Source organism: Panthera onca, chromosome A2 (genome assembly GCF_046562875.1).
Source record: "Panthera onca isolate mPanOnc1 chromosome A2, mPanOnc1 haplotype 2, whole genome shotgun sequence".
Taxonomy (NCBI): domain Eukaryota; kingdom Metazoa; phylum Chordata; class Mammalia; order Carnivora; family Felidae; genus Panthera; species Panthera onca.
This window is the reverse complement of record NC_138340.1, coordinates 63,478,737-63,505,823: the sequence shown is the minus strand read 5'-3', so window position 1 is coordinate 63,505,823 and position 27,087 is coordinate 63,478,737. Positions and strand designations below refer to the sequence as shown.

At 47.0% G+C, this 27,087-nt stretch overlaps 1 protein-coding gene across 1 annotated transcript in view; it reads right to left on the bottom strand.

Moving 5' to 3' along the window:
* The window catches only part of LOC144613854 (ATP-binding cassette sub-family A member 13-like), a 45,725-nt gene extending 22,288 nt beyond the window's left edge, over positions 1-23,437 (bottom strand). Inside the window, exons 1-4 of the mRNA XM_078435475.2 lie at positions 23,324-23,437; positions 4,533-4,701; positions 2,839-2,970; positions 2,605-2,633 (exon numbers count right to left, since the gene is read on the bottom strand). Of these exons, the coding sequence (XP_078291601.2) occupies positions 2,605-2,633; positions 2,839-2,970; positions 4,533-4,701; positions 23,324-23,437 (444 nt within the window). The remainder of the gene's footprint in view (positions 1-2,604; positions 2,634-2,838; positions 2,971-4,532; positions 4,702-23,323) is intronic.
* Positions 23,438-27,087: the final 3,650 nt, after the last annotated feature.

The window sequence follows — 27,087 nt, the reverse complement described above, 5'->3', positions numbered from 1 at the left end:
TGTTGGGTGCAGGGATGACTAAAGAAAGAAAGAATGAAACTTTACGAAACATGGAGGGAAACCATTAAAGATGTTCATTCCAGTGGGTGCAAGTTGGAAGGGTTTCCCCCCCAGGCAATGGTGTGGTGAAGTGACATTGAATCCGTCTCACTGAAGGCATAAACCAGCCGCTTTAAAAACCAGCCTTGTGAGGCACCTGGGGGGCTCAGTCGGTTGAACGTCCGACCGCCTCTCAGTCTCGGCTCAGGCAGTGATTTTGAGGGACTGAGCCCCTAGTCGGGCTCCAGGCTGAGTGTGGAGCCTGCTTGAGATTCTCTCTCTCCGCCCCTCCCACGTGCGCGCACACACGCACTCTCAATAGATAAATAAATAAATAAATAAACCTAAAGAAGTAAAAATTAAAAAATAAGTAAAAACTAGCCTTGTGACCAAAGCAGGGAAGGTTGGAACAGCAGGGCAGGACTGAAAGGAGAAAAGGGTATGTGGGGAAAACAGGAAGCAAACTCCAACTCTAACAGGATGGCTGGTTCTGTCCAGAAGCACCCATTCGTACCTGGCACGTGGTACAGACACTTGGGATCATTCTAGATGCCCGAGCTTCTCATACTGCACGCTAGCAATGGCAAAGCCAAAACCAGATTATCCCGGAGCCACCAGGCTCCCCCAGGGGAGTCATACCCTCCTCCCGGTGGCAGCTGGGAGGGGACAGACCCACGTCTGTGCTCTGCGCCCGCACGGCCCTCAGCAGGCCCAGCCCAGGGTCCCGCACCCCCAGAGGAGCCTTACAACTACCCTCCGACGGCATCTGGTGCTGTTCTCAGTAAACCCCCAACAGCTGCACGCCCCTGGCGAAGGGCAGGGGGGAGGGGTGGGCTGCCTCCGGGCCTCTTCTGTGGGAAGGACGAGCCAGCCAGCCACCTCCTGCCCTCTCTGGAGGCCCTGGCTTGCGACTCACTGCCACCATCCCCAACGTAGGCGGGACTGTGATTCCTACAGACTTCCTGTCCCAGGCCTACCTTCCGCTAAAGCTGGAGTGGTGACTGCCATGCCAAAGTGAGTTCAATTCCACATACTCCCTGTCCAGCTGCTCCCCCCGGCCTCCCAGGACGCCCACCCACTCATCCTGCACTGTCTTCATGGCCACCTTCCTGCCTTGTCCCCATAGCCCTCGTGTGACAGATCCTTCCTCTCCTCCCATGTCATCACAAAATACCCAAGCTCTGGAACGCTTGGGGGCTCAGTCGCTTCAGCGTCTGACTCTTGGTTTCCACCCAGGTCATGATCCCAGGGTCGTGGGATCGAGCCCTGACTCGGGCTCTGTTCTGACAGCACGGAGCCTGCTTGAGATTCCCTCTCTCCCTCTCTCTCTGCCCCTCCCCCGCTCACTCACTCTCTCCATCTCAAAAAATAAGTAAATAAACTTCAAAAAAAAAAAAACACCCAAGCCCCGTGAAATTCAATGGGCCAACTGCACACCCTTACGCTGGTGGCTGGAGTGCAGCTGGAGGAAGACAGTGAGGCTGAGTCTCCCACAGGCTCACGGTGCTTGTCTCGGCGTCCTGAGACCCCTCCCCCTTGGCGGGCGGGGGGCGGGGGGGGGAACCAAAGTGCATCCAGATAGTGTCAAATGTCCTGGGGACAAAACTAGTGCCTTTACCTGCAGGGTGTGTGCCCAGAGCGAGTCAGAGGGACGTGTCAAACACCCACATCTCAAACCTGAGAGCAGATGGACTTCAAGTCCATCTGACAAAGCCACCTGTTCCGGGTCACCTGCCAACTGCTGAGGGCCCCAACCTTCACCTTCTGCTCTCCCCAGGCCCAGAGTCTCACCTGAGAACATAACTTGACTTTGGCTGTCTCACATACGGCTTCTACATAGGATGTGAAAACCTAACCTTGGACTAGTTGAACCTTGAACCAAATCATTGGAAAGAAGTGTTTGGGGGTGCACGGCTGGCTCAGCTGGTTGAGCATCCGACTCTTGACTTTGGCTCAGGGCACGATCTCACGGTTCATGGGTTCGAGCCCTGAGTCTGGCTCTGTGTTGACAGCACAGAGTCTGCTTGGGATTCTCTCTCTCTCTCTCTCTCTCTCTCTCTCTCTCTCTCTGCCCCTCCCCCACTCACACTCTCTTCTCCAAATGAATAAATAAAGTTAAAGAAAAAAAGAAGTTTCCAAGGGTGCCCAATGGGCTCTGTCGGTGGAACGTGCAACTCTTGATCTCATGGTTGTGAGTTCAAGACCCACCTTATGGGTTGAGTTTACTTAAAAAAAGAAAAAGAAGATGGGGTGTCTGGGTGGCTCAGTTGGTTAACCATCTGACTTCAGCTCAGGTCATGATGTTATGGTTCGTGGGTTCGAGCCCCATGTCGGGCTGAGCTGACAGCTCAGACCCTGGACCCTGTTTCGGATTCTGTGTCTCCCTCTCTCTCTGCCCCTCCCCGGCTCATGCTCTCTTACCTTCAAAAACAAACAGACATTAAAAAAATTTTTTTTAAAAAGAAAGAAAAAGAAGTATTCGAAAAATAAAATAAAAACCAGTGCTTTGAACTTAACCACTATGTGTCCGGAGACTAAGTTTCAAATTCTTGTTAAAATACTTACTGCCAAAAAACTGGAGCCATGAGAAGAATCTACGATAAAAGAGATTTCAGATATTAGTTCAGTAAGCGATCAGAGAGCATGTACTGAGCACCTCCTTCTAAGCCCCACCCCCTGGGGCAGGAAGGGGAATTAGGGTTTCAATAGGACGTTTAAGGGCACTCTGGGTCCTCAGCTTCCGTGGGGCACGCTCAGCCCGGGCCCGGGTCGGGGGTGGACACTCAGAGACAGACTTGCCTGGGCCCTTGGATCTTCCTGCCCAAAGTTCCTGTAAGATCTTTGCCTTGTCCATCATGTCGTAAACTTCCTCGGCGAGCTCCCGCACCTCTTCCAGGAAGGCCAGGTTGTTGACCTTCCCGGGCCGGCCAGCTGCAGCCCAGAACCTGGACGAACTTGAAATAAGTGGAATGAGTACCATGGACATCATTCTGCACGGGGCCCCCTTCCCTCGGGGTTTGCGGGCTCGACACCGAGTGCCCACGTGACGTCCACCAAGCTGGCACGCATGTACCCTTCCACCCACCTGCCCTGCAGCACCCTCTCTCCTTGACCTTCCAATTGAAAATTTGAACGTTGTCATCAATCTCTCCGTTATCTGTGACGCTCAGCCACTGTATACGGTTACTGGTGGTCCCACGTGTTTCCCTCTCTCAGCACGCCCCGTGAGAGGGGCTGGGGACCGTGTCTCCATGACCGGCCCAGGCCCCAAGTGCGGAAGACATGGGAGGGAGGTGAGCAGGCACGCCCCACCCCCCGTAGTGCTTTAGCCAGCCGGGCGAGCCGCCGGGCAAGGGGTGGAAAGTCTGTCCAGAGGGCACTCAGGCAGGCCCAGGGGAGGCCAAGCCCCCTCTCCCGTTCTCTCAGGCTGACATCTGAAAGACGAAATGGCCCAGTGATGGAAAGACTGGGGTCCAGGGGCGTATCGGCTGGAGACAGCACGTGCAAAAGCCCAGAAATGGGAAGGGGCTGAGGGGTCAGCCAGGGAGACAGAGACAGACAGAGAGGAGAGGGGGAGAGACAAGGGAACGAGAGAGGGAAGCCTATGGTGTGGATACATGCAGCCACATGACGGTCACGGGCAGGACCCTGTGTGGGCACCAGGGGGAACTGGGACAGGCTTCACCAGGGACAATGGGGTCTCATTTCAATTCTAGAAGAGACCTCTGGTTGCGGGGGGAGGTAGGGTCCACCAGGACAAGGTGGAAGGGACAGGCAGGCTTCCAAAGAGGGAGGTGGGGGCACCTGGAGGGCTCAGTCGGTTGAGAGTCTGACTTCGGCTCAAGTCATATCTCATGGTTCGTGGGATCGAGCCCCACGTCGGTCTCTGTGCCGACAGCTCAGAGCCTGGAGCTGCTTCAGATTCTGTGTCTCCCTGTCTCTCTGTCCCTCCCCTGCTTGCGTGCACACTCTCTCCCTCTCTCAAAAAATCAATAAACATTAAAAAAAAGAAGAAGAAGAAATCAGGGGTATCTGGGAGGCTTGGTCAGTTAAGCGTCCGACTTTGGCTCAGGTCACGATCTCACAGTTCATGAGTTTGAGCCCCGAGTCGGGCTCTGCGTTGACAGCTCAGAGCCTGGAGCCTGCTTCGGATTCTGTGTCTCCCTCTCTCTCTACCCCTCCCTTGCTCATGCTCAGTCTCGCTGTCTTTCAAAAATAATAAATAAACATTAAAAAAAAGGAAAACAAAGAAAAAGGGAGATGGACAGACTCACATACATCCCTGTGAGCCTTTAAAGGACTCGGTGTGGGGTGTGCTGCCACACCCACTTTATTTTCTGTGCTTCCGAGGCTTTGACACCTGGCTGCTGATTGCTGACCCCGGAGGGACAGCCCCTCCCAGGGCGACCCCCCCCCCATTCCCTAGAGACACCGAGGGCTGGCCACGTGGTGATTTCCATGTCTGCACATCTTATACGTCTGAAAGAACAAACCTCGGGCACCATGAAGAAGGGGCTTTGGGGAGAGGCAGGGTGCGGGATGTCCAGGGTAGAAAGGGGGGCCTCTGCCCCAGGTGGAAAGGGGGGCCTCCGCCCCTGGAGAGCAGGACAGCTCTACAAGGCGGGGCAGGGAGGTGTCGCTGAGGCCCACGTTCACGATGCCCTGTGGACACCAGGACAGAAGTCAGAGACCCGTTTCCAAGGGGGCCAGCGGTGGGCCAGATATTCAGGCCGCTGTCCATTTCCCATCGGGATGTCCACTGTCCACTTAGGTTTTAAACATAGTATCCCTTTGTCACATTTGTGAGAAACATTTTCTTGGGTTTGTTTGTTTGTTTTTTTAAGTAGGCTTCACGCCCAGCGTGGAGCCCAATGTGGGGCCTGAACTCATGACCTTGAGATGAAGACCTGAGCTGAGATCAAGAGTCAGACACTCAATCAACCCAGGCGCCCCTCTTTGGGTTTTTATTTGCCTTTGATTTCATTTGACTTCATTTCATTTCATTTTCAATGTTTATTATTTTATTTTTTATATTTTTAATTTTTTTTTTTATTTTTGAGGGAGAGAGAGAGCAGGGGAGGGGCAGAGAGGGAGGAGGACAGAGGATCTGAAGCAGGATCTGAGCTGACAGCACAGAGCCAACGTGGGACTCGAACTCACGAACCGTGAGATCATGACCTGAGCCGAAGTAGGATGCTTAACTGACAGAGCCACCCAGGCGCCCCCCGTGGGAATTTATCTTTAATCGGTAAGGCACAACAGACTTAAAATAAAATAGGAAATCATTTCACAAGCTGCTGGGAGTGTGTTGAAGGGATCAGGTGTCCCATCACATTTAGCACATCCAGGAGGAAAAAAAATTGAAGCTGGGGGGCATTATTCCTGATTAGAGAGTTACAGAGTTTACGAGATTTCGTTCAATCCCAATTCCTGCACTTTGCAAATTAGAGAACACCGTGACCACGAAGTAACAGTTGTCACCAGGTAAATCTGCCTGCTTTGATAATATCGAAGCGTGTCTGATCCCTCCCTCGGACACGGTCATTTGACCTGCCATGAGGTCAGAACAGATCCAACAACACTGACACGTGAGTAAAACCAATTCAGGGCCTTTCAGGGCACAGTCCACTTAAACACGAAGAATGAGGCCCAGAGAATCTACATGGATTTGCTGAAACTCAATGCAGTGACACAGCAGGGCCAGGGCCAGGCCCAGCCACATGCTAAATGTCACCAGTCACCTTCTGTCATGCTCCACGGAAACCTCACCTCCTAAAGGGTGGCCTTCACCTCGAGTGGGGTCAAGTACAAGAAAGCACTTATAACTTCTGTCATCGCCTCATATGAAAGGATTCCAAGGACCCTCAGTTCCATCCATGATGTCACAAATGGCAAGACATCATTCTTTTTCATCGCTGAGTAGTATTCCACTGTATGGAACTAGAATATATCATGCTCAGTAAAGCAAGCCAGCCAGAGAAAGACAGATAGCATATGATCTCACTCCAATGTGGAATCTGAGAAAGACAACCGATGAACATAGGGGAAGGGAAGGGAAAATAAGATCAAAAGGGAGAGAGAGGGAGGCAAACCATAAGAGACTCTTAAATGCAGAGAACAAAGTGGGAGGTTGATGGGGGTGGGGGGATGGGCTAGAAGGGTAACAGGCATTAAAGAGGGCACCTGTTGGGATGAGCCCTGAGTGTTAATAGATAAGTGACAAATTGCTGAAATCTACTCCTGAAACCAATCCTACGCTGTGCGTTAACTAACTTGAATTTAAGTTTAAAAATTAAATGAACGAATGAACGAACGAATAAATAAATAAATAAATAAATAAATAAATAAATAAATAAAGGGGCCCTTGGAACCTCTGCTGGGAACCCTCAGAATTAATCACACCGTATCACACTGCTGTACTCCAAGGCAAGTGTCGCTGTCACAATGAGCTGGTCGGATGTTCTTTTTCCAATTGTTATTTCAAAAGTACCTCGATTGTCCCTAAGACCAGATCATGAGAAGTGTTTACGGTGGGAAAAATACATAGAAAATCCCAGGATTAAACACTGATGTGTGAGTGTGCACGCGCACGTGTGCAGGTGTGAGAGGGCGCGTGCGAGCGGGCCCAGGGAAGTCCCAAAACTGTAGTAGGATTTGGGTGGACAGCAAGTTGTGCCTTCCTGAGTCCAGGTCTGTCTTTGGTCCCTTATCAAGGAATGCCTGACCTTGTGAGGTATAGAAGGAAGTGGGGGGAGGGGAGGGGGGCAGGGGGTCATGACACTCAAGAAAAGGCCACCTGCCAGGGGATGGAACTTGTCTCTCAGCCCTCCCACTGCTAATACCGTCTCAGAGGAGCAGGAACCAAAGGAGGCCTCCAGCGGTGCTCACCGGGTTCCAGAAAGGGCCTCAGTGCATCAGAAGCAGCAGAAGCGCTCAGGCCCAGCCCTTAGTTTCTGACGAGGAAACTGAGAGCCACCGAGGGGACCCTGGAGTCAGTGTTTCTCCAGCAGTGTCTCCCTCGGAAAAGCCCCTTTAAAACAGGATCCCGGGGCACCCGGGTAGTTAGGCGTCTGACTCTGACTCAGGGCATAGTGTCACGGTTTGTGCGTTTGAGCCCCATATTGGGTGAGCCCCGCTTGGGGTGAGCTTGAGCCCCACTTTGCGCATTCTCTCTCTCTCTCTCTCTCTCTCTCTCTCTCTGCTCCCTCCGCCGCCCCCGTTTGTGGGCATGCTCTCTCTAAATAATAATAATTGGGGCTCCTGGGAGGCTCAGTCAGTTGAGTGTCCAACTCAGGCTCAGGTCATGATCTCATGGTCTGTGAGTTCGAGCCCCGCGTCCGGCTCTGTGCCGACAGCTCAGAGCCTGGAGCCTGCTTCGGATTCTGTGTCTCCCTCTCTCTCTGACCCTCCCCCATTCATGCTCTGTCTCTCTCTCTGTCTCAAAAAAATAAAGGTTAAAAAAAATTTTTTAATAAATAAATAAATAATAGACAAACAAACAAATAAACTACTGGGGCATCTGGGTGGCTCCATTGGTTACACATCCAACTCTTGGTTTCAGGTCAAGTCATGATCCCAGGGTCATGGTCGTGAGATTGAGCCCCACATCGGGCTCTATGCTGACAGTGTGGAGCCTGCTTGGGATTCTCGCTGTCTCGCTCTCTCTCTCTCTCTCGATCTCTGCCCTCCCCCTGCTTGCACAGACATGAGCCCAAAAGCACACACACACACACACACACACACACTCTCCCTCTCTCTCTCAAAATAAATGCATAAACATTTAAAAAGAACTACCAGTAAAATAACTGTTAAAAAAAAAGACAAAAACTTCTATGGAAACCTAAGTTGAAATGCTCTTCAGCAATAAGGATGGACCAATGGCACATGGAACAACACAGACAGACAGACCTTAAGAGCATCACGCTCAGTGGAAAACAACAAACCAACCTCCTAAGGTTACAGTCTATGTAATTCACCTCATGTGACCTCACATAAATTTATCTAAATGCTGTATAATTGTACATAATGTAATTTATATATAATTACAGCTCAAAATGAGAAATGTATGGAGGCAGAGGACACTCGTGGCTGCTGGGGACAAGACAGAGGGGTGGGCACAGCTATGCAGGGAGATCCTGAAGGATTTTCTGTGCATTGATTAAACGGATACAAGATACCGATTGAACACGATCAAGATATATATTGATTGTGATGGTGGTTACATGAACCTATACAAGAGATCAAATTGTATAGAGATACACACACACACACACACACACACACACACACACACAAATGAGTGCGTGTAAAACTGATGAAAATAGAGTAAGATCTGGAGTCTACTTAACAATATTGTAACAATGTCAATTTCTTGGTTTTGATATTGTACTAGAGTCATAGAAGCTCACGATTTGAAGAAGTCAAACTCACTGTACCATTTTACAACTTTTTAAAGTCATAATCACTTCAAAATGAAAGTTAAAAAGTAATGAAGTCAAAAAATAAATGATGAACTCAGGTAACAATATTTACAACTGTTATCACAAAGGGTTTAGAGCCTTAATATGTAAAGAGCTTCTGGACATCAAGAAGAAAAATTACAAACCAAGAGAAAAATGGACAAAGGACATGAATAAATATTTTACAGGGAAAAGAAGTATAAAGTGTATGTGGAGGTATAAAAATAGGTTCAACATCCCTATAATAAGAAAAATGCAAATAGAACTGTACTGATACATTGTTTCTCATCAGAAAATTGATGAGATGGGAAACCTGGCTGGCTCACTTGGTAAGGCATGCGACTCCTGATCTCAGGGTTGTGAGTTCAAGCCCTACATTGGGCATAGAGTCTACTTTAAAAATGAAATGAAATGTAATGAAATATAAAATAAAACGAGCAAGGAAATAGATGAGAAATCAGATAGGTAGAAATGTCGAAGTTTAATAAGACCTCACCAGGGAAAAAGATATCCTCACATCTTGGAAGACAGATGCAGAATATTATAATCCCCATCAAGGAGCAATTGGAAAACACCATCAAAATTAAAAATGTATTTATGTCTTGACTTGAAATCTGCTTCTAGAAATCACTGCTACATCATACACATACACTACTATGAAGCAGCAGAAGTTGTTAGCAAAATACAGCAACAAGGTAGAGTTAATAAAGCAATAGTGTAGAAAAGTGAAATAAAAAATACTCAATTTACATAGATAAAGGCAATAAAGAGGAAAAGGAGAGAACAGAAGAGACCACAAAAGCGGAAAATAAGTCCCAGGGTGCCTGGGTGGCTCAGTCGGTTGAGCATCAGACTCTCAGGTAGTATCCCAGGGACATGGGATCGAGCCCCGAATAGGACTCTGTACTGAGTGTGGAGCCTGCTTAAGATTTTCTCTCTCTCTCTCTCTCTCTCTCTCTCTCTCTCTCTCTCTCTCAAATAAAAAAAGAAAAAGAAAGCAAGTGCCAATACATAAATTCAATATATTAAGTATAAATAGTCCCTACATTAAAAGGCAGATTGTCAGACTGGAAAATAAAGCAAGAACCAACTATATGCTGTCTAAACTTTTTTTTTAATTTTTTTTAACGTGTATTTATTTTTGAGAGACAGAACGTGAGCAGCGGAGGGGCAGAGAGAGACAGAGACACAGAATCGGAAGCAGCCTCCAGGCTCTGACAGCACAGAGTCCGACGCGGGGCTCAAATTCACGAACCGTGAGATCATGACCTGAGCCAAAGTCGGATGCTTAGCCAACTAAGCCACGCAGGTGCGCTGTGCTGTCTAAATTTCAAATGTAAAGATACAGATAGGCAAAGAGTAAAAAGACGAAAAAAGACACGTTGTGAGACACTGATCCAAAGAAAACTACTGCATCTATCTAAATATCAAAGTAGACTTCAAAACACTGACCACCACCAGAATAAAGAGATTACATATCATTATACAACACAATGTGTATTATGTATACTATTTGTTGCATATATAATAAAATACACTACATGCATAAGAGATGTAATCGTACGGCACCATTAGGTCATGATAAATGGGTCCATGAAGAAAATATAACAATTTGAAAGCCTCTATGCACCAACATCAGAGCTTCAAAGTAAACAGAGCAAAGACCAAGAGAACTGAAAAGAAAAATAGAAAATTCCACAATTATGATTGGAGATTTCAGTTGCTTTCTCGACAATTTATAGAACAAGGAGACAGGATATCAGTAAAGATGTTGAAGATTTGAACAAATCCCACCCACCAGCAGAAGGCAAATCATTTTCTTGGTTTCATGTTAAATATTCATCAAAGGAGACCATATACCAGAGCCATAAAATGAGCTTCAACAAAGTTAAAAAGACCTAAATCACGCAGAGTTCTCGGACCACAGTGGAATTATACGTGTATTAGCAATAAAGAAGATCTAAGGAAAATCTTCAAACACTTAGAAATTAAGCATGTAACCTACATATAACCCATGAGTCAAAGAAGAAACCACAGTGCCAATCAATTAATATTTTGAACTTAATGCAAATGAAAATACATATCGAAATTTCTGATAGCTGAAAGCAGTGCCCAGGAAGAAATATGAAGCTTTTAATCTTTACATTAGAAAAGGTCTAAAAGCAATAATCTCAGGTTGGTCATAAAGAAAGTAGATTAAGGGGAGCCTGGGTGGTGCAGTAAATTAGGCATCCAACTCTTGATTTTGGCTCAGGTCATGATCTCAGGGTTCCATGCTGACCTTGGAGCCGCTTAGGATTCTCTCTCTCTCCCTCTGCCCCTCTCCCCTGCTTCCTGTGTCTCTAAAATAAATTTTTTTAAGTAGATTAAGAACACATTAAACTCTAAATAAAAGAAAGAAAAAGCATCTAGGCAAGGAAAACAAGAAGTAAAACTATTTACAGATGGTATGATCATGTATGTAAAAAATCCTAAAGGTTATATTAAAAAGCCACAGCAATGGTTGTCCATATTTTTAAAAAATTGTAAGCAATACCAAAAAACATGAACTACTTAGGAATACATTTAACAAAATGTACATAAAACTGAAAACTACCAAAACATTCCTGAGAGAAATTCTAGAAAACTTAAATCAATGGAGACATTATATGATGCTCATGGATTGGAAGGCTCCATGTTGTTAAAATCTCAGTTCTTTCTCGACTAATCTATACATTAAATGCAGTCCCCTGAGATAACTGCCATCCACACGCACAAGAATGAAGTCAGAGTCCTTCCTCACACCATACACAAAGGCCAACTCAAAATGGATCATAGACCAAAACTTAGGAGCTGAAACTAAAAAGTTATCCGAATGAAACAAGGAGTAAACCTTCATGGTCATGGGTCAGACAACGCCTTTTAGATAGGACACCAAAAGTGCAGGGAACATGAGAAAAAATGGATGAGTGGGACTTCATCACAATTAAACACAGTATGTTCCAAAGGATACAATGAACCAAGTGGAAAAGCGACCAACAAAATGGGGGTGGGAGAAATATGTGCAAATCATATGTCTCTGGTACAGAGCTTGTGTCCAGACTCTCACAACTCAATAACAAAACGACTGATAACCCGATTATAAATGGGCAAATGTGGGTCGCCTAGGGGGCTCTGTCGGTTAAGCATCAAGCTTCGGCTCAGGTCATGATCTCACGGTTCATGAGTTCTCTTTCTCAGACTGTCGGTCCCTATCTTTCTCTCTCTCAAAAACGAACATTAAAAAATAATGGGGTGCCTGGGTGGCTCAGTCGGTTGAGCATCTGACTGACTCAGGTCATGACCTCACGGTTCATGAGTTTGAGCCCTGCATTGGGCTCTGGGCTGACAACTTGGAGCCTGGACCTACTTTGGATTCTGTGTCTCCCTCTCCCTCTCTCTCTCTCTGCCTCTCCCCTGCTCGCACTCTGTCTCTGTCTCTCTTTCTCTCTCTCTCAAAAACAAACATTAAAAAATAATGGGGTGCCTGGGTGGCTCAGTCGGTTGAGCATCCGACTTTGACTCAGGTCATGATCTCACTGTTCATGAGTTTGATCCCTGGTTGGGGCTCTGGGCTGACAGCTCAGAGCCTGGAGCCTGCTTCGGATTCTGTGTCTCCCTCTCTCTCTGCCCCTCCCCTGCTGGCGCTGTCTCTCTCTCTCTCTCTCTCTCTCAAAAATAAATAAACATCTTAAAAAATGATACAAATAAATAGGGCAAAGGATCTGAACAGACATTTCACCAAAGAAGATACACAAATGGCCAGTGAGCAGTGAAAGGGTGGCCAACGTCATTAACCATCAGGGAAATGTAAATCGAAACCACAATGAGACACCACTTTGCGCCCACCTGGATGGCTATGCTCTAAAAGCCCTAAGCACCGGTGAGGCTATGGACCAGCAGACCCTCATACAGCGTTGGTGGCAGGATAACATGGTACAGCCATTCTGGGAAAACAGCGACCGTTTCTCGAAACATTCAACACAAAGTCACCATACGACCTAGCGTATCCCCAAAAGAAAGGAAGACATAAGTCCACAGAAAAAAACCGCGTATGCATGTCCGTAGCGGCGTTATTCGTAATTGCCAAAGTGTAGAAGCGACTCCAATGACCATCCGCCGAGGGACAGAGAAACGAAACGTAGGAGAGCCGCACGGTGGAATCTGGCCAGCAATACACATGAATGGAGTACTCACACCCGCCACCTGGGACCAACCTTCAAGACCCTGTGCCGAGTGAAAGAAGCCAGTTACAAAAACACCTGCGAGTTGCCGAATCCCCTGAGAGGCCCAGAACAGTCAAAAGCCCAGAGACAGAAAGCCGGTTAGTGGATGTCTAGGCTATGAGAGTGGGGGGAGCTGGGGGGGGGAGGGGGGGGGGAGAGATGAGGAGTAAATGCTAATGGATACAGGTGGGCATTTTTTTTGGAGTAACGAAAAACATCCTAAAACTGACTATAGTAATGGTTGCACAAGTCTGTGAATAGACTAAGAACCAAGGCTTTGTTTTGCTTTGTTTTAAGGTAATTCCAAGCAAAATCCCAGGAGGTTTTTTGTAAGAATAAACCAGCTGAGGGGCACCTGAGTGGCTCAGTCGGTTGAGCATCCAACTTTGGCTCAGGTCTTGATCTCTCGGTGAGTTCCAGCCCCGCATCAGGCTCACTGCTGTCAGCGCAGAACCCACTTCAGATCCTCTGTCTCCCTCTCTCTGTCCCTCCCCCGCTCATGCTCTCCTCTCTCTTTCAAAAATAAACACTTAAAAAAAAAAAAAAAAAGAGGTGTGCCTGGGCAGCTCAGTTGGTTAAGCATCTGACTTTGGCTCAGGTCATGATCTCACGGTTCATGAGTTCAAGCCCCACATCAGGCTCTGTGCTGAGTGCTCAGAGCCTGGAGCCTGCTTCGGATTCTGTGTCTCCCTCTCTCTCTGCCCCTCCCCCTGCTCACACTCTCTCTCGAAAATAAATAAACATTTAAAAAATAATAACAATATTTTTACAAAGAACAAACACGCTGATTTTAAAGTTCACACAGAAATTCAAAAGAACTAAAATAATTTTGGAAAACAAAACGAAGGCGAAGGTCTTATACCACCTGATTTCGAGACTTTCTCTAAAGCAATAGTTACTGAGACTATTTGCCAAAGAGAAATCATACACTGAAATAAGATGTGCAAGAACACAACTACATATTTTTATCGGAACACCTGGTTTGCAACAAAGGCACCAACATAGTTTAATGGGCGTAGGACGGTCTCCAATAAATGATATGAGCACAACTCAACACCCATCAGAAGATAAACCTCAACACTTGCCCCACATCACGTACAAAAATGTACTCAGAATGGATTGTGTGCCTAAACCACAGATGTAACCACAAAACTTCTAAAAGAAGGAGAAAATCTTCTTTCCTTCCTGAGGATCTTTGCGATCTCCAATGAAGTAAACGTTTCTGTTTGAATGAAAAAAAAAAAAAAGAAAGAAACCCGCTTCCTTTCAGAAAACAGCTCAGAAACTGGAAGAAGATATTCCCCATATGTCTTTCTGATAAAAGACTTGTAATCAGAATACGTAAAAAACTCTAAGGATTCAACAAAAACAAAGATTAAAATGTAGCGATTAATTGTAATAAAAAGAGTTGACCAAACACTTCACGCGCGCGCGCGCGCGCGCACACACACACACACACACACACACACACACACACACCCGGTTCAAATGGCCAATAAACACACGAAAAGACACTCACCCTCTCTTTTACGGTTCCGGACCCAATTCCAACGTGGGGCAGGGCCCCCTACCCCCTGGCAACACCAGGCAATTCTCGGACTCCAGCAGAGTGTCCAAAAATTCAACGGACCTCTGACACCATCCACCCGGAGACCGCGTCAGACCCCGCAGGAGAAGGGCTCAGTCCCCCAGCACTGCCCCTCCCCCACTTGAGCTTCCAGTCGCCAGTTTATAGCTATTGTCACCTGTGCTCCCCACCGCCCTGCTACAGATTGGATTGCTCCAACAGCCTCCTTCTTAGCTTTGATTAATTGCCCAGGATGGGGGCGCCTGGGTGACTCTTAACTCAAGGTTGTGAGTTCCAGCCCCACATTGGGTATAGAGATTACTTAAAATAAATTTTAAAAAAACGTAAATTGCTAGAATGACTCCCAGAACTCAGGGAAACACTTACGTTTACCGGTTTATTAAAGGATGATGACCGAGGATACGAACAGTCAGTTGGAAGAGGGGCTCAGACCCAGGTCTGGGGATGGGGCATGGAGCGCCCTGCCTCCCCAGGTACCAGGGCTCGCCCATCTCCACGTGATCACTGACCCGGAAGCTCTCTGAACCCCTGGGCCTTTTGGGTTTTGTAAGAAGATCTCCTAATGAAGGCGCCATCGATTAGATCAGGGTCCACTGGCTGATTTAACCTCCAGCCCCCCCGCCCCCCGGGAAAGGGGGGTGGGCAGGAAAGTTCTAACCTCTAATCCCAAAGGTTGCTTCCCCGGGCAACCAGTACCCACCCCCCAGCCCTGGGGAGGGGTCCAAGAGTCGCCTTCATTAACATAACACAAGACACCTTTACAGCCCGGAGCACTCGGAAAATTCTAGGGGGTTGGGCGCTGACAGCCGGAAACGGGTTGATGACCAAACACAAGTGAGGAATAGATATTCGTTCAGGTGACGACATATCTACTCCGTACAAATCCCGGTACTACAACATCCTTCATGGCTAGAGAAATACATGAAAAATACCTCAGATAACACGACTCCACCATGAGAACGGCCAAAGTAAGGAGACCCCAAAACCCCACGTGCTGGCAAGAAGGGGAGTCCTTGGAGCCCCCAGACTGTACATACGCTTTGGAAAACAGTCCAGAAGTTGATTATAAACTAAGACTCACTAAACACTCATCCCAACAGCTGCACTCTGTACAAAGACATTGTCTTAACACCGACAGCAGCTTTTCTCCTACATAGTCAAAACTGGAAATAGCCACCAGGCTCCTGCGTGCTGTGTGGCTGGTCTCCTGCTCTGGTCAGTGGCCCGGGTAAGGAGCCAGGTGCATCACGTGGGGGAATGTCCCTCATTGGGGGATCCTGAACCTGCCTTATGACTATGTTGCCCTTGATTTATGACTGGGTGAAGCTGAAACCCAACTTGTGTGTGCGCCTCCATAGCGTGAGAGTACCACTTGGCAAGTGAAAAAGGAGTGAGTTACTGGTACATACAACACACGCATAAATCTGGAAACATTTGGCTTCAGACACCAAAGGTGTATCTCGTACATGAAGTTCTGTAAAAGACAAATCTAGGGGTGCCTGGGTGGGTGACTCAGACGGTTAAGCGTGTCCCAACTTCTGCTCAGGTCACCATCTCGCGGTTCATGGTTTCGAGCCCCGCATCGGGCTCTGTGCTGACAGCCCGGAGCCCGGAGCCTGCTTGGAATTCTGTGTCTCCCTCTTTTCTCTGTCCCTTCCCCACTTGGGCTCACTCTCTCTCAAAATAAATAAACAAACTTTAAAAAAATGTAAAAAGAGAAATCTAAATCTCATCCAGATGGCAGTAAGCAGGTAATTTGTTCCTGGGGTGGGGTAGGCTGGGAGGGGGCACAGGGGATTTGCAGGGAGAATGGAATATTCCATCACGGCAGTGTTCGCCTAGGTAAACAAACATATCAAGGCTCACCGTGCATTTACTTGTCATCGATTATTGTATAGATCAATAAAGTTGGTTTTGACCGTTAATTGTATTTCCGTTACCTGAGGAAGGAAAAATCAGTGACGTGGTATAACTTCTAAAAAGATATCATTTGTGATAGCAACAAAAAAATAACACAGTAGCTGGGAAAAGGTGTGAAGAATGGTGTCCGTGGCCTTCACGGGACAGTCTCACTACCCTGTGCTGAGACGCTGAAAACCTAACTACACCATACGTCGCATAGTGATTGCGGGATTCCATGTGACACCAATCGAACCCCCAACAGAATATTCTCACCCACCTTGACAAGTTTGTAAAATGTATAGACTTCCCTGTAGGAGGAAAGCGAGGTAGGAGGGTTTGCCCTATCAGACACAAGACACCGGAAAGGTCTAGGAAGAAAGCCAGCGAGGTGCAGTCGGGGGTGGCTTGATGGGTCTCCGGAACAGACAGAGACGTCCGGAGCCGACCCGGGGGCCGAGGAAAGCGCGATGTCTGTCCGAGATCCACCGCATATCCGTGGAGTTATCCAAATGGGGGGAAATGTGTGATTGGATCATTGTACCCCACCCATAGACATAAAGCCCAGATGAACGCAATAGTTACGTGTGAAAGGGAAAACTAGGGTGTAAAAATAAAACAAGGAGAAATCTACAAATAAAAACTGGCAGAATACACCTGACTACCCATGTTCTCGATTTCCCCCGAGAGGCATCAGCCGGGCACAGAGAGTGCTCACAGGAGAGACCAGCCCCAGAAAGCAGTGTGAGGGTACACGGGGACATAGGGGTGATAGTCTCATGGGAAGCAGTTCCTGGGAGCAGAAAGGGATACCGTGGGCTGGAGGCTGGTGCCCCCTGCTGTACATCCCTCGCGGCCGCTGAGCCTCTCTTGGCTAAGCTCCTGAAAGGGGTCTAGAAAGACCCCTCAGGACCCCGTGGAGTCGTCTTTCCTCCATGGCTCCTTAGAGAGAAAACTATGAAGGGGAAAGGAGGGGCCTGAATACAAAGAAGAAGGTGAAATCAGGGCCTGAAGCCCAAGAGAGAAAACGAGAAAATGCAGGGCCCTCTGCCAGCACGCAGGCCAGAGCCTACCAGCCAGCTGGGTGTGCGAGGGAAGATGTCAATGTCACCAGAAACGGGGGTCCTGATGAGTCCATCTCTGAACACCCTGCCGGTGCCTCCTTCTTTTCCAAGGCCATGAGGGGTGTGGGGGGAGACACCAGGAGACAGACACAGGATCAACCATAGGAACCCCTGGTCTGTTAGAAAAAGTCCAGGCAGGAAGAGAGTCCCAAAGGACCGACTCCTAATTATGCATTCCACGGGGCCAGTGTTTCCCAGGGAGGGGGACCCTGGTACCACCGAGGGTCTGGAGGTGAGACAGCATAAAGAGAAAAGTTGAACAGGCTGGGGAAGGGGCTAGAGGTGTATCAACGTAGAAGGCGTCCAGGGGTGGGGACGGGGCCAGGAGCACAGACAGAATCCTCCTTGTAAGCAACAAGGATGGGGGCACCTGGGTTGGGCAGTTGGCTAAGCCTCTGAGTCCTGGTTTCAGCTCAGGTCATAAGCTCACGGTTCGCGAGTTCGAGCCCCACATCGGGCTGTGCACTGACAGCACGGAGCCTGCTTGGGATTCTGTCTCCCTCTCTCTGCCCCTCCCCTGCTTGCGCTCTCTCTCTCTCTCAAAATAAGTAAATAAACTTAGAAAAAAATTTTTCAAAGTTTAAGAAACAAGGATGGGGGCGCCTGGGTGGCTCAGTCGGTTAAGCAGCCGACTTCGGTTCAGGTCATAATCTCACGGTCCATGAGTTCGAGCCCCGCGTCGGGCTCTGTGCTGACAGTGCAGAGCCTGGAGCCTGTTTCAGATTCTGTGTCTCCCTCTCTCTGACCCCCCCTGTTCATGCTCTGTCTCTCCCTGTCTCAAAAATAAATAAAATGTTAAAAAAAAATTAAAAAAAAAAAAAAAGGATGGAGCTCTTAGCTGCCCCAGGTGGTGAATGGGGATCCAACTACTTGCAAAGGACTTGGAATGGAGAGAAGTGTGGAATGGCTGCAGAGCTGAGAAGCCACGCATGTGCAAGGGGCGAGCTGCAAACCCAGAAGCCAGCTGCAGCGGCAGCGAAGCAGGTAGGAAGTGAGGTGATCCTCAAGAGCTGGAGCGGATGTGAGAACCAGGAAACATCACAAGGCTCACGGTAGCACCGTGACGACAGTGGGAGAGCACAGCACCCGTCACCAGAGTGCAGGGAACCCTGGCGTGGGCAGCGTCCCCCGAGAAAGGGACGAGGGGTCGCACACGGGCATCACAAATGGTGACTCTGGTGCTGTGGCTTTGCCATAAAAATACAGGACCGATTCCTCACACTGCGTGAGAACATCCGCTTTATCTGCTTTCAGTAATGACCCATCTCAGCTCCGAGATCCAATGGTTAGAGCCAAGCTCCCCGCAGAGCCAGGAATAAGGAAGCCGATTTTCATACTCAGAACCCAGATCAGATGAAACGTGGGCTTCCTGCCCGAAGTGAACTTTCCCTGGGGAATTACAAAGGGCACAGAAATGCACACATGAAATCAACCATCATAATGTTTGAGGAGACCGAATATGGAAACTTCTGCTCACAGATGTTTGTAAACCGAGATGATCAGAAGGGAGTCTCTGCATGGCTCTGAGGGTGCAGTCAGTTCACATCTGAACCGATCTGAAAACAAGCCAGAAGCACAGCCAGCCGTCGGGGGTCCAGGTGGAGACGGGAGTTGAGCTAGGTGCTCTTCCTGCCCCTTGTCTGTCCTCAGTACCCCCTGCAACTAGACGTCTCTCAGATTTTGCCTTCCTAACTCATGACGCTGGAGGGGGGTAAGCGAGACCCTGAGGTTCAGAGAGGTTGAGAAATCTGCACAGACACACAGAACTGAACAGCGACAGGGCCAGTGTGGACTGGGGGCAAAGCCCAACTTTTTGTACTTCAACGTCTGTTCTGAGTGAGGGAGGAGTGGGTAAGCCGTGGGGTGGAGATGCCTGCACACCCAAACCCCCTAACCTTCCCAGAAAGAGGCTTTTTTATACATTTTCCACACGCACAAAAGGACCATCAACTATTTCAGGGTTATGAGTTCGGACAGTTTCCAAATGATTTTCTCTATACCATGCTTTTATATCCAAAAAAAAAAAAAAATGTAGGGGTGCCTGGGTGGCTCAGTCGGTTAAGCATCCGACTTCGGCTCAGGTCATAATCTCACAGTTCGTGAGTTCGAGCCCCGCATCAGGCTCTGTGCTGACAGCTCAGAGCCTGGAGCCTGCTTCAGATTCTGTGTCTCCCTCTCTCTCTGCCCCTCCCCTGCTCGTGCTCTGTCTCTCTGTCTCAAAAATAAATAAAAACATTAAAAAAATTGTTAAAAATGCAAACACCACTGATAAACATCGTACCAGACGTGTCCAAGATTATCTATAAACTTTCCCTTCTCTTCTTGCAACTGAGACTTGAAAGATGAAGATCAGATATTTTAACATGCTTTACATCCAAGTGTCTTAGATCCTTCAATGCCAGGAAAGAGAAGCTTCCAGAACATTCAGAACCCTCGAAGTCAAACCCCCTTGATTCTGACTCTTCCCACAGGAAGCACATCTGCTCTTTCTCTGTGCAGTCTTCGATGCCGTCAGACCCCCTCCCCGCCCCCCGCTTTGCCAGGCAGCCACCAGGGTGGCCAGAGCCACACAAGCGATTCTGAAGTCAGACTTTTAACCTACAGAAACCAAACTGTTATACTCAAATGACGTTTGCTAATCAGCAGTCACTTTGTGGTTCCAAGAACAGCCATGGAAAGAGGAAAGACCCCCTACCCAAACCAGCCGTTAGCTGGAAACATTATCACGTGAGTCTGCATTTAACAAAACTGATGTTCTTGGAGCACCCGGGTGGCTAAGTTGGTTAAGCGTCCGACTCTTGATCTCGCCACGGGTCATGATCTCACGGTTCATGAGTTTGAGCCCCGAGTGAGGCTCTGTGCTGACAGCACGGAACCTGCTTGGAATTCTCTGTCTCCCCCTCTCTCTCTGCCCCTTCCCTGTTTTCTCTCTCTCTCTCTTTCTCAAAATAAACAAACTTTAAAAACAAACAAAACAGATGCTGCTGTAACTCTAGACTCTGTGCTGTTTATGATCTCCGACCTCTCCCAAACTGTTAGGCTTTACTAAAAGCATAAAAGCTTGTTCCCATGAATTCTGAAAAGGATGCTTGTGTCTCTCTTACCGAGAATGGTGCTCCGTGGCTCCCTCATAGCTCTGGTTCCGGCAGGTCGACCCCGTGTTGCAAAGAAGGCCTTGGACAAAGGGGAAAACGCCTCGGCTGGGCAGATCCCGAGGTTGCAAAAAACCTAAGTGTAGATTCAAGGGAGAAGTGCGTCCATATAACAGAATACCTATTTGGTCAGAAGAGTAGTGTCAAATATGATGTTATTATATTTTTAATCCTCTTATTCAGTTAAAAGAGGTCTGAGCACTCAAACAAAAGAGAGAGAGGAAAGGAAGAAAGCCTTCATATGGAACACCTTTCCGTGGGTCTGTACTCACGCTTCAGGGCAGAATGGCCCTGCCCAGCCTGAGAGCCGCAGGACTCACTCCCTCCCAGCTCCCGGAGGGGCAAAACCCCCCTTACACAGCCATGCCATGCACACAGTCCTCTGTAAACCAGCTGTGGGCAGGAAGAATAAGATAGATCCTTCTTCTCATCTCATACAAAGATTTAGCAGTTTTTTAGTTTGGGCAAAATTTTCAATCGAATACACCTTGGATTCTTAAATGTATACGCGTAGTTGTTAAAGACCATATAACGCAAAGAAGTTTAGACAAAACGGATAGGATCCAAGGGTTTTCAGGAAGACTTTGCTGCAACAATGCCCCTGACTCGATCGAGTGGAGTTCATCTGTGCCCCATGCCTAGAGCCCTCCACGCCCCCGATGGACGGATGGCAGCGGTTGGGATGCTGATGACCGCAGGCAACTTGGAAGTTACTGATCTAACGTGAGGTAGCTCATAAAGTCTTGGTGAAAGGCTCTCCATGCGAGCCTAGTTTGGTCTGGGAAATGATCACACTCTCAGGACGTGGAGACTCACTACCCCCAGGGCTCAGCACAATGCTTTGCACATAGAAGACAGTCACTAAACGTTGGATGAATGAATCATTGAATGAACCATTGGTGGAGCGAATGAATGAATGAATGAAAAATGAACAAGTAGTCTCTCAAGCCACAGGGGCAAATGGAGTTCTTAGCGAACACAAGACCCAGTGCACTAGGTCCAGCCACACCCCTTCTCTTCAATCATAAAGAACTCATTTTATTTCTTCTCCTGCCATGGTGTCTGTGCCACCCAGATCATTCCTCTCCTGCACACCTGTAGTCCCACGAAGTCTCACATGTCGGGCCCCAGTAGCCTTTCCCTAACATGGACTGGCCACCTCTCTTATGAGCGCACATGGCCCCCCTGCAGAACCCCATCATGACATTTTCCCCACCATATTGAAATAGTCTGACATGACAGCAAGCTCTAGAAGGACAGGGAAAATATCTTGTCCACTAGTCTGTCTTCAGCAAGGTCTTGGACCCAGCAGGCACTCAACACATATTTGCCAAAAGAATAAATACATTAATTATTTCGGATAGTGACACACTATTTTAGATAAGACCCATCCTTTAATAATCTTTTATTCATGTAACTTTTTCAGAACTAACCACATTATCCACATTTCTAGTGGCATAAATCTGATAGAAACAAAACAGGCCATCATTTCTCAAGCAGTAATGCTGTTGAGATTTCAAACCAAATGAAAAAAAGGGTCTTTCTGATAAAGATCCTGGAGCAGAGGAACTTAACCAGTAATGATTTATCAGTGCATCACCACCATCATTGCCATCATCATCACCATCATCATCACCATCATCACCACCATCACCACCACCACCATCATCACCATCACCATCATTATCACCATCATCATCGCCATCATCACCACTGTCACCATCCCCATTGCCATCATCACCATCATCACCATCATCACCATCATCATTACCATCATCACCACCATTATCACCATCACCACCATCATCATCAACATCATCATTATCTCCACCAACAATAACATCATCATCATCACTATCATCATCATCATCACTATCATCACCATCACCATCATCACTACCATCACCATCTTTATCACCATCACCACGATCATCACCACCATCATCACCACCATCACCACCACCACCATTACCACCACCATCATCATTATCATCACCATCACCCTCACCACCATCACCATCATCACTACTGTCACCATCCCCATTGCCATCATCATCATCACCATCATCACCATCATCATTACCATCATCACTACCATTATCACCATCACCACCATCACCATCACCATCATCTCTACCATCACCATCCTTATCACCATCACCACGATCATCACCACCACCATCACCACCATCATCACCACCACCATTACCACCACCATCATCACTATCATCACCATCACTATCATCACCATCACCATCACCACCACGGTCACCATCCCTATTGCCATCACCATCATCATCATCACCATCATCACTATCATCATTACCATCATCACTACCATTATCACCATCACCACCATCACCACCACCATCACCACCACCATCATCACCATCATCATCACCACCATCACCATCACCACCACCATCATCACCATCATCACCATCACCACCATCACCACCACCACCACCACCACCATCACCACCATCACCACCACCATCATCACCATCACCATCATCATCACCACCACCATCATCACCACCATCACCACCGTCATCACCATCATCATCATCACCATCATCATCACCATCACCACCATCACCACCACCATCATCACCATCACCACCATCACCACCATCACCACCATCATCATCATCACCATCATCATCACCATCATCATCATCACCATTACCACCATCATCACCATCACCATCATCACCACCATCACCGTCCCCATTGCCATCATCATCATCATCACCATCATCACCATTATCATTACCATCATCACCACCATTATCACCATCACCAACATCATCACTACCTCCACCAACAATAACATCATCACCATTATCACTATCACCACCTTCATCACTATCATCACCATCACCGTCATCACTACCATCACCATCCTCGTCACCATCATCACCATCATCATCATCACCATCAGCAGCAGCAGCATCACTATCTTTGCCACCAACAACATCATCACCATCGTCATCACTATGACACCATGATAGCTGTCATCACTGTCACTATCATCATCGTCATCATCACCATCATCACCAGCACCATCCACACCACCATAACCACCAATGCCATCACTATCTTGTTGATAGACTAAAGTGTATCTGTCACCTTTTACCTCTTCTTCTACTCTTTATATATCTATAATAGCATCTAAACCTATTCTCACAAAGGCAGTTTAGTTAGAAGAATAAGTCTATATGCTAGATGGAACAGGTATGTGTGACTATGATTCTTAACAGAAAAAAATATAAATTGATGCTTACTGGCACATACCCCGGAAATATAGCTATTGTGGTATCACAGTGAACCTTATGCGTTCATTCCACTCAGAATTCACAGTTTATAAACAACAGAGGAAAGAGCTGCATTTTCTTCCTCCAGAGGGTCTATAATGCAAGAAGTGTAGCCAAAGTAACACTCACAATTGTCTCTGTGTCTGGGAGGCTCTTGAAAACGAAGCACTGTCAGAATCATGAAGAGGATACATGGCCAAAAGAATTCAGCAAGAGAAAGGACCTGAAGAAGGATGTCGGGAAAAAAAAAATTAGAGTTTGAATAAATGGCAAAGCATTGTAATAGCCCCCTTGCCTGCAGGATGGGTTGCTGCTCACTCAGGCCTCCCTTAAAGGAGGTCATTGTCAAGGCTTTGGGTGTCCAACTCTTGGTTTCGGTTCAGGTCATGATCTCTTGGATTGTGGGTTCGAGTCCCACATGGAGCTCCATGCTTCCAGTGCAGAGCCTGCTTAGGATTCTCTCTCTCTCCCTCTCTCTCTGTCCCTACCATGCTCTCTCTCTCTCTCAAAAATAAATAAACTTAAAATTTTTTTAATTAAAAAAAAAAAGGAGATTATTGTCATCCTTACTGAGCGTCTCTGAGAACACTGATTTGAGCCACGGGTCCATGGTTCGTTCGTCATCTGGACCCGCGACTGTCACCTCCTTGTACGTTTCCCAAAACGCTTGTTTTCTGTTTCTTTCTTTTTTGTCCACATTATTTTTTTTTAATGTTTATTTATTCTTGAGAGAGAAGGAGAGACAGACAGAGCATGAGCAGGGGAGGGGCAGAGCGAGAGAGGGACACAGAATCTGAAGCAGGCTCCAGGCTCTGAGCTGTCAGCACAGAGCCCGACGCGGGGCCCAAACCCACGGGCCGAGAGATCATGACCTGAGCCAAAGTCGGCCACTCAACCGACTGAGCCACCCAGGTGCCCCTGAATTACTTTCTTAAGACTGGAACAAATTTCTGAAAGTCAGATTACTGGAGCCAAATCTCCTGACACAGACAACAAAAGAGCCACATGTAACAATCACGGTAATTCGCATAGCTTTGCGTCCTCAGTCAAAAAAGACAAAGGAATTACCATGGATGCATGGAATTTAATTATTTGAGAATGAAATACCCAAGGTTCAGCCCAGTGAAAAACTAATTAAGAGGAAAATCCTCAGGGCACTGGGTAGTTCAGTCGGTTAAGCACCAACTCTTGGGACTCTTGGTTTCAGCTTAGGTCATGATCTCATGGTTCAAGAATTTGAGCCCCGCATCGAGCTCTGTTCTGACAGCGCAGAGCTTGCTTGGGATTCTCTCTCTGCCTCTGTCTACCCCTCCCCTACTCACACTATCTCTGTCTCTCTCAAAATAAGTAATAAAAAAAGAAAAGAATTATCCTCGATTATCACCAGATTATTCTTTTTTTTTTTACATTGTTTTATTTTTGAGAGACAGAGAGAGACAGAGCATGAGTAGGGGAGGGGCAGAGAGAGAGAGACAGAATCTGAAGCAGGTTCCAGGCTCCAAGCTGTCAGCACAGAGCCCGATGTGGGGCTCAAACCCACAAACCATGAAATCGTGACCTGAGCCGAAGTTAGACGCTTAACCAACTGAGCCACTCAGGCGCCCCCAGATTATTCTTTTTGTCCTCATTCTTCTGTGGTTTTATGGTGGATCATGTTCTCCTGTAGACTTCCACTCGTATCATTCCACAAAGACAAGAGTTTATAACCACACACCAAACAGGTTAGGCACTCAATAATGCATGAACAAAAACCTAAAATCTGCAGGTTAGGGAGGTAGGGGTACCCAGCCTAACACTAAAGACGGGTTTTTTTAGACTCCCAGTTATAATGCTTTGAGCTAAAACAAACTTTTCGCCTCTTTGGTTCCTTTGCTCTTTGAACTGCTCTTCACAATTCTTCCCTGTAAGGAAACGGCATCGAAATGCGGCCAGGAGGGTGTATGTGGCCTGAAGCCATAAAGACAAAACACAGGTGGAAAGGTTTCGATCCCCACTGTAGTTAAAGAAAAGAAATCACCGCTTTTGAAAGAATTCATGATGTAATATTTCTTGTGCCAGAAAGTGCATCATTATGGAAAGTTCCCTGACCGAGTGCGGAAATCCAATATCATATATCTTTATAATGGGGCAAATGTCTGCAGGAGGCCAACTTCTACTCAAAGGATGGTGATTAAAACAGCCAGAGAGGTCGGGCACACTCAGAAGACCACCAATTCAAGTCATCTAGCTCATTCTCTAGAACAAATAATCATTTCTTCAAGTATGGGAGTAGGGGTGTGGTGTGGGAAGATTCCATAACTAGTTCCGGCTGAAACTAAATGTGCAAAACAGAAAACATGCCACAAATTCAGCAATGACTTGATACCGTTAAGAAGAATAAATATAGGAGCACCCGGGTGGCTCAGTCAGTTAGGCGTCAGACTCTTGATTTCGGCTCAGGTCATGATCTCACAGTCATGATCTCCATGCTGACAGCACGCAGCCTGCTTGGGATTCTCTCCCTCCCTCCCTCTCTGCCCCTCCCCTGCTCGCCTGCTTTCTCTCTCTCTCAAAATAAACAAATATATTCTCTCTCTCAAAATAAATAAATATATTCTCTCTCAAAATAAATATACTTTGAAAAAAAGAAGAAATACATAATTAACTTTCTGTTTTAAAAAATTTTTAAATAGCATATGATAGCTATTTTTTAAGACAGAGAGGTATAAAGAACACAGATAATGGTCCATAGACCCAAGACTCGTACGTATAACAACTCTCGATATTATAAGTAATTACATATATGCATGGTTAGGAAATTTAAAAAGTACAGAAAGAATACAGCCATTCTCCCAAAGGATAAATTATCTCAATTGTTTTCTTTTTTAAAAAAAATTTTTTTAAGTTTATTTTATTTTTGAAGAGAGAGAGAGACAGAGTGTGAGCAGGGGAGGAGCAGAGAGAGGGAGACACAGAATCGGAAGCAGGCTCCAGGCTCTGAGCTGTCAGCACAGAGCCCGATGCGGGGCTCGAACTCATGAACCGCGAGATCATGACCTGAGCTGAAGTTGGATGCTTAAACGATGTTGGATACTAAGCCACCTCGGCTCCCCTCAACAGCTTTCTGAATTCATTTTTTTTAAAGTATATATAAGCCTAACTAATGTTTTTGGAAACAGTTTTTCATATCAGCACTTATAGAACTGTCTCATTGTTTTTAAAGAGAACATGATAATCTACTGTAGAATGTAATTTATTCAACCAATCACCTAGTTCATGGAAACGT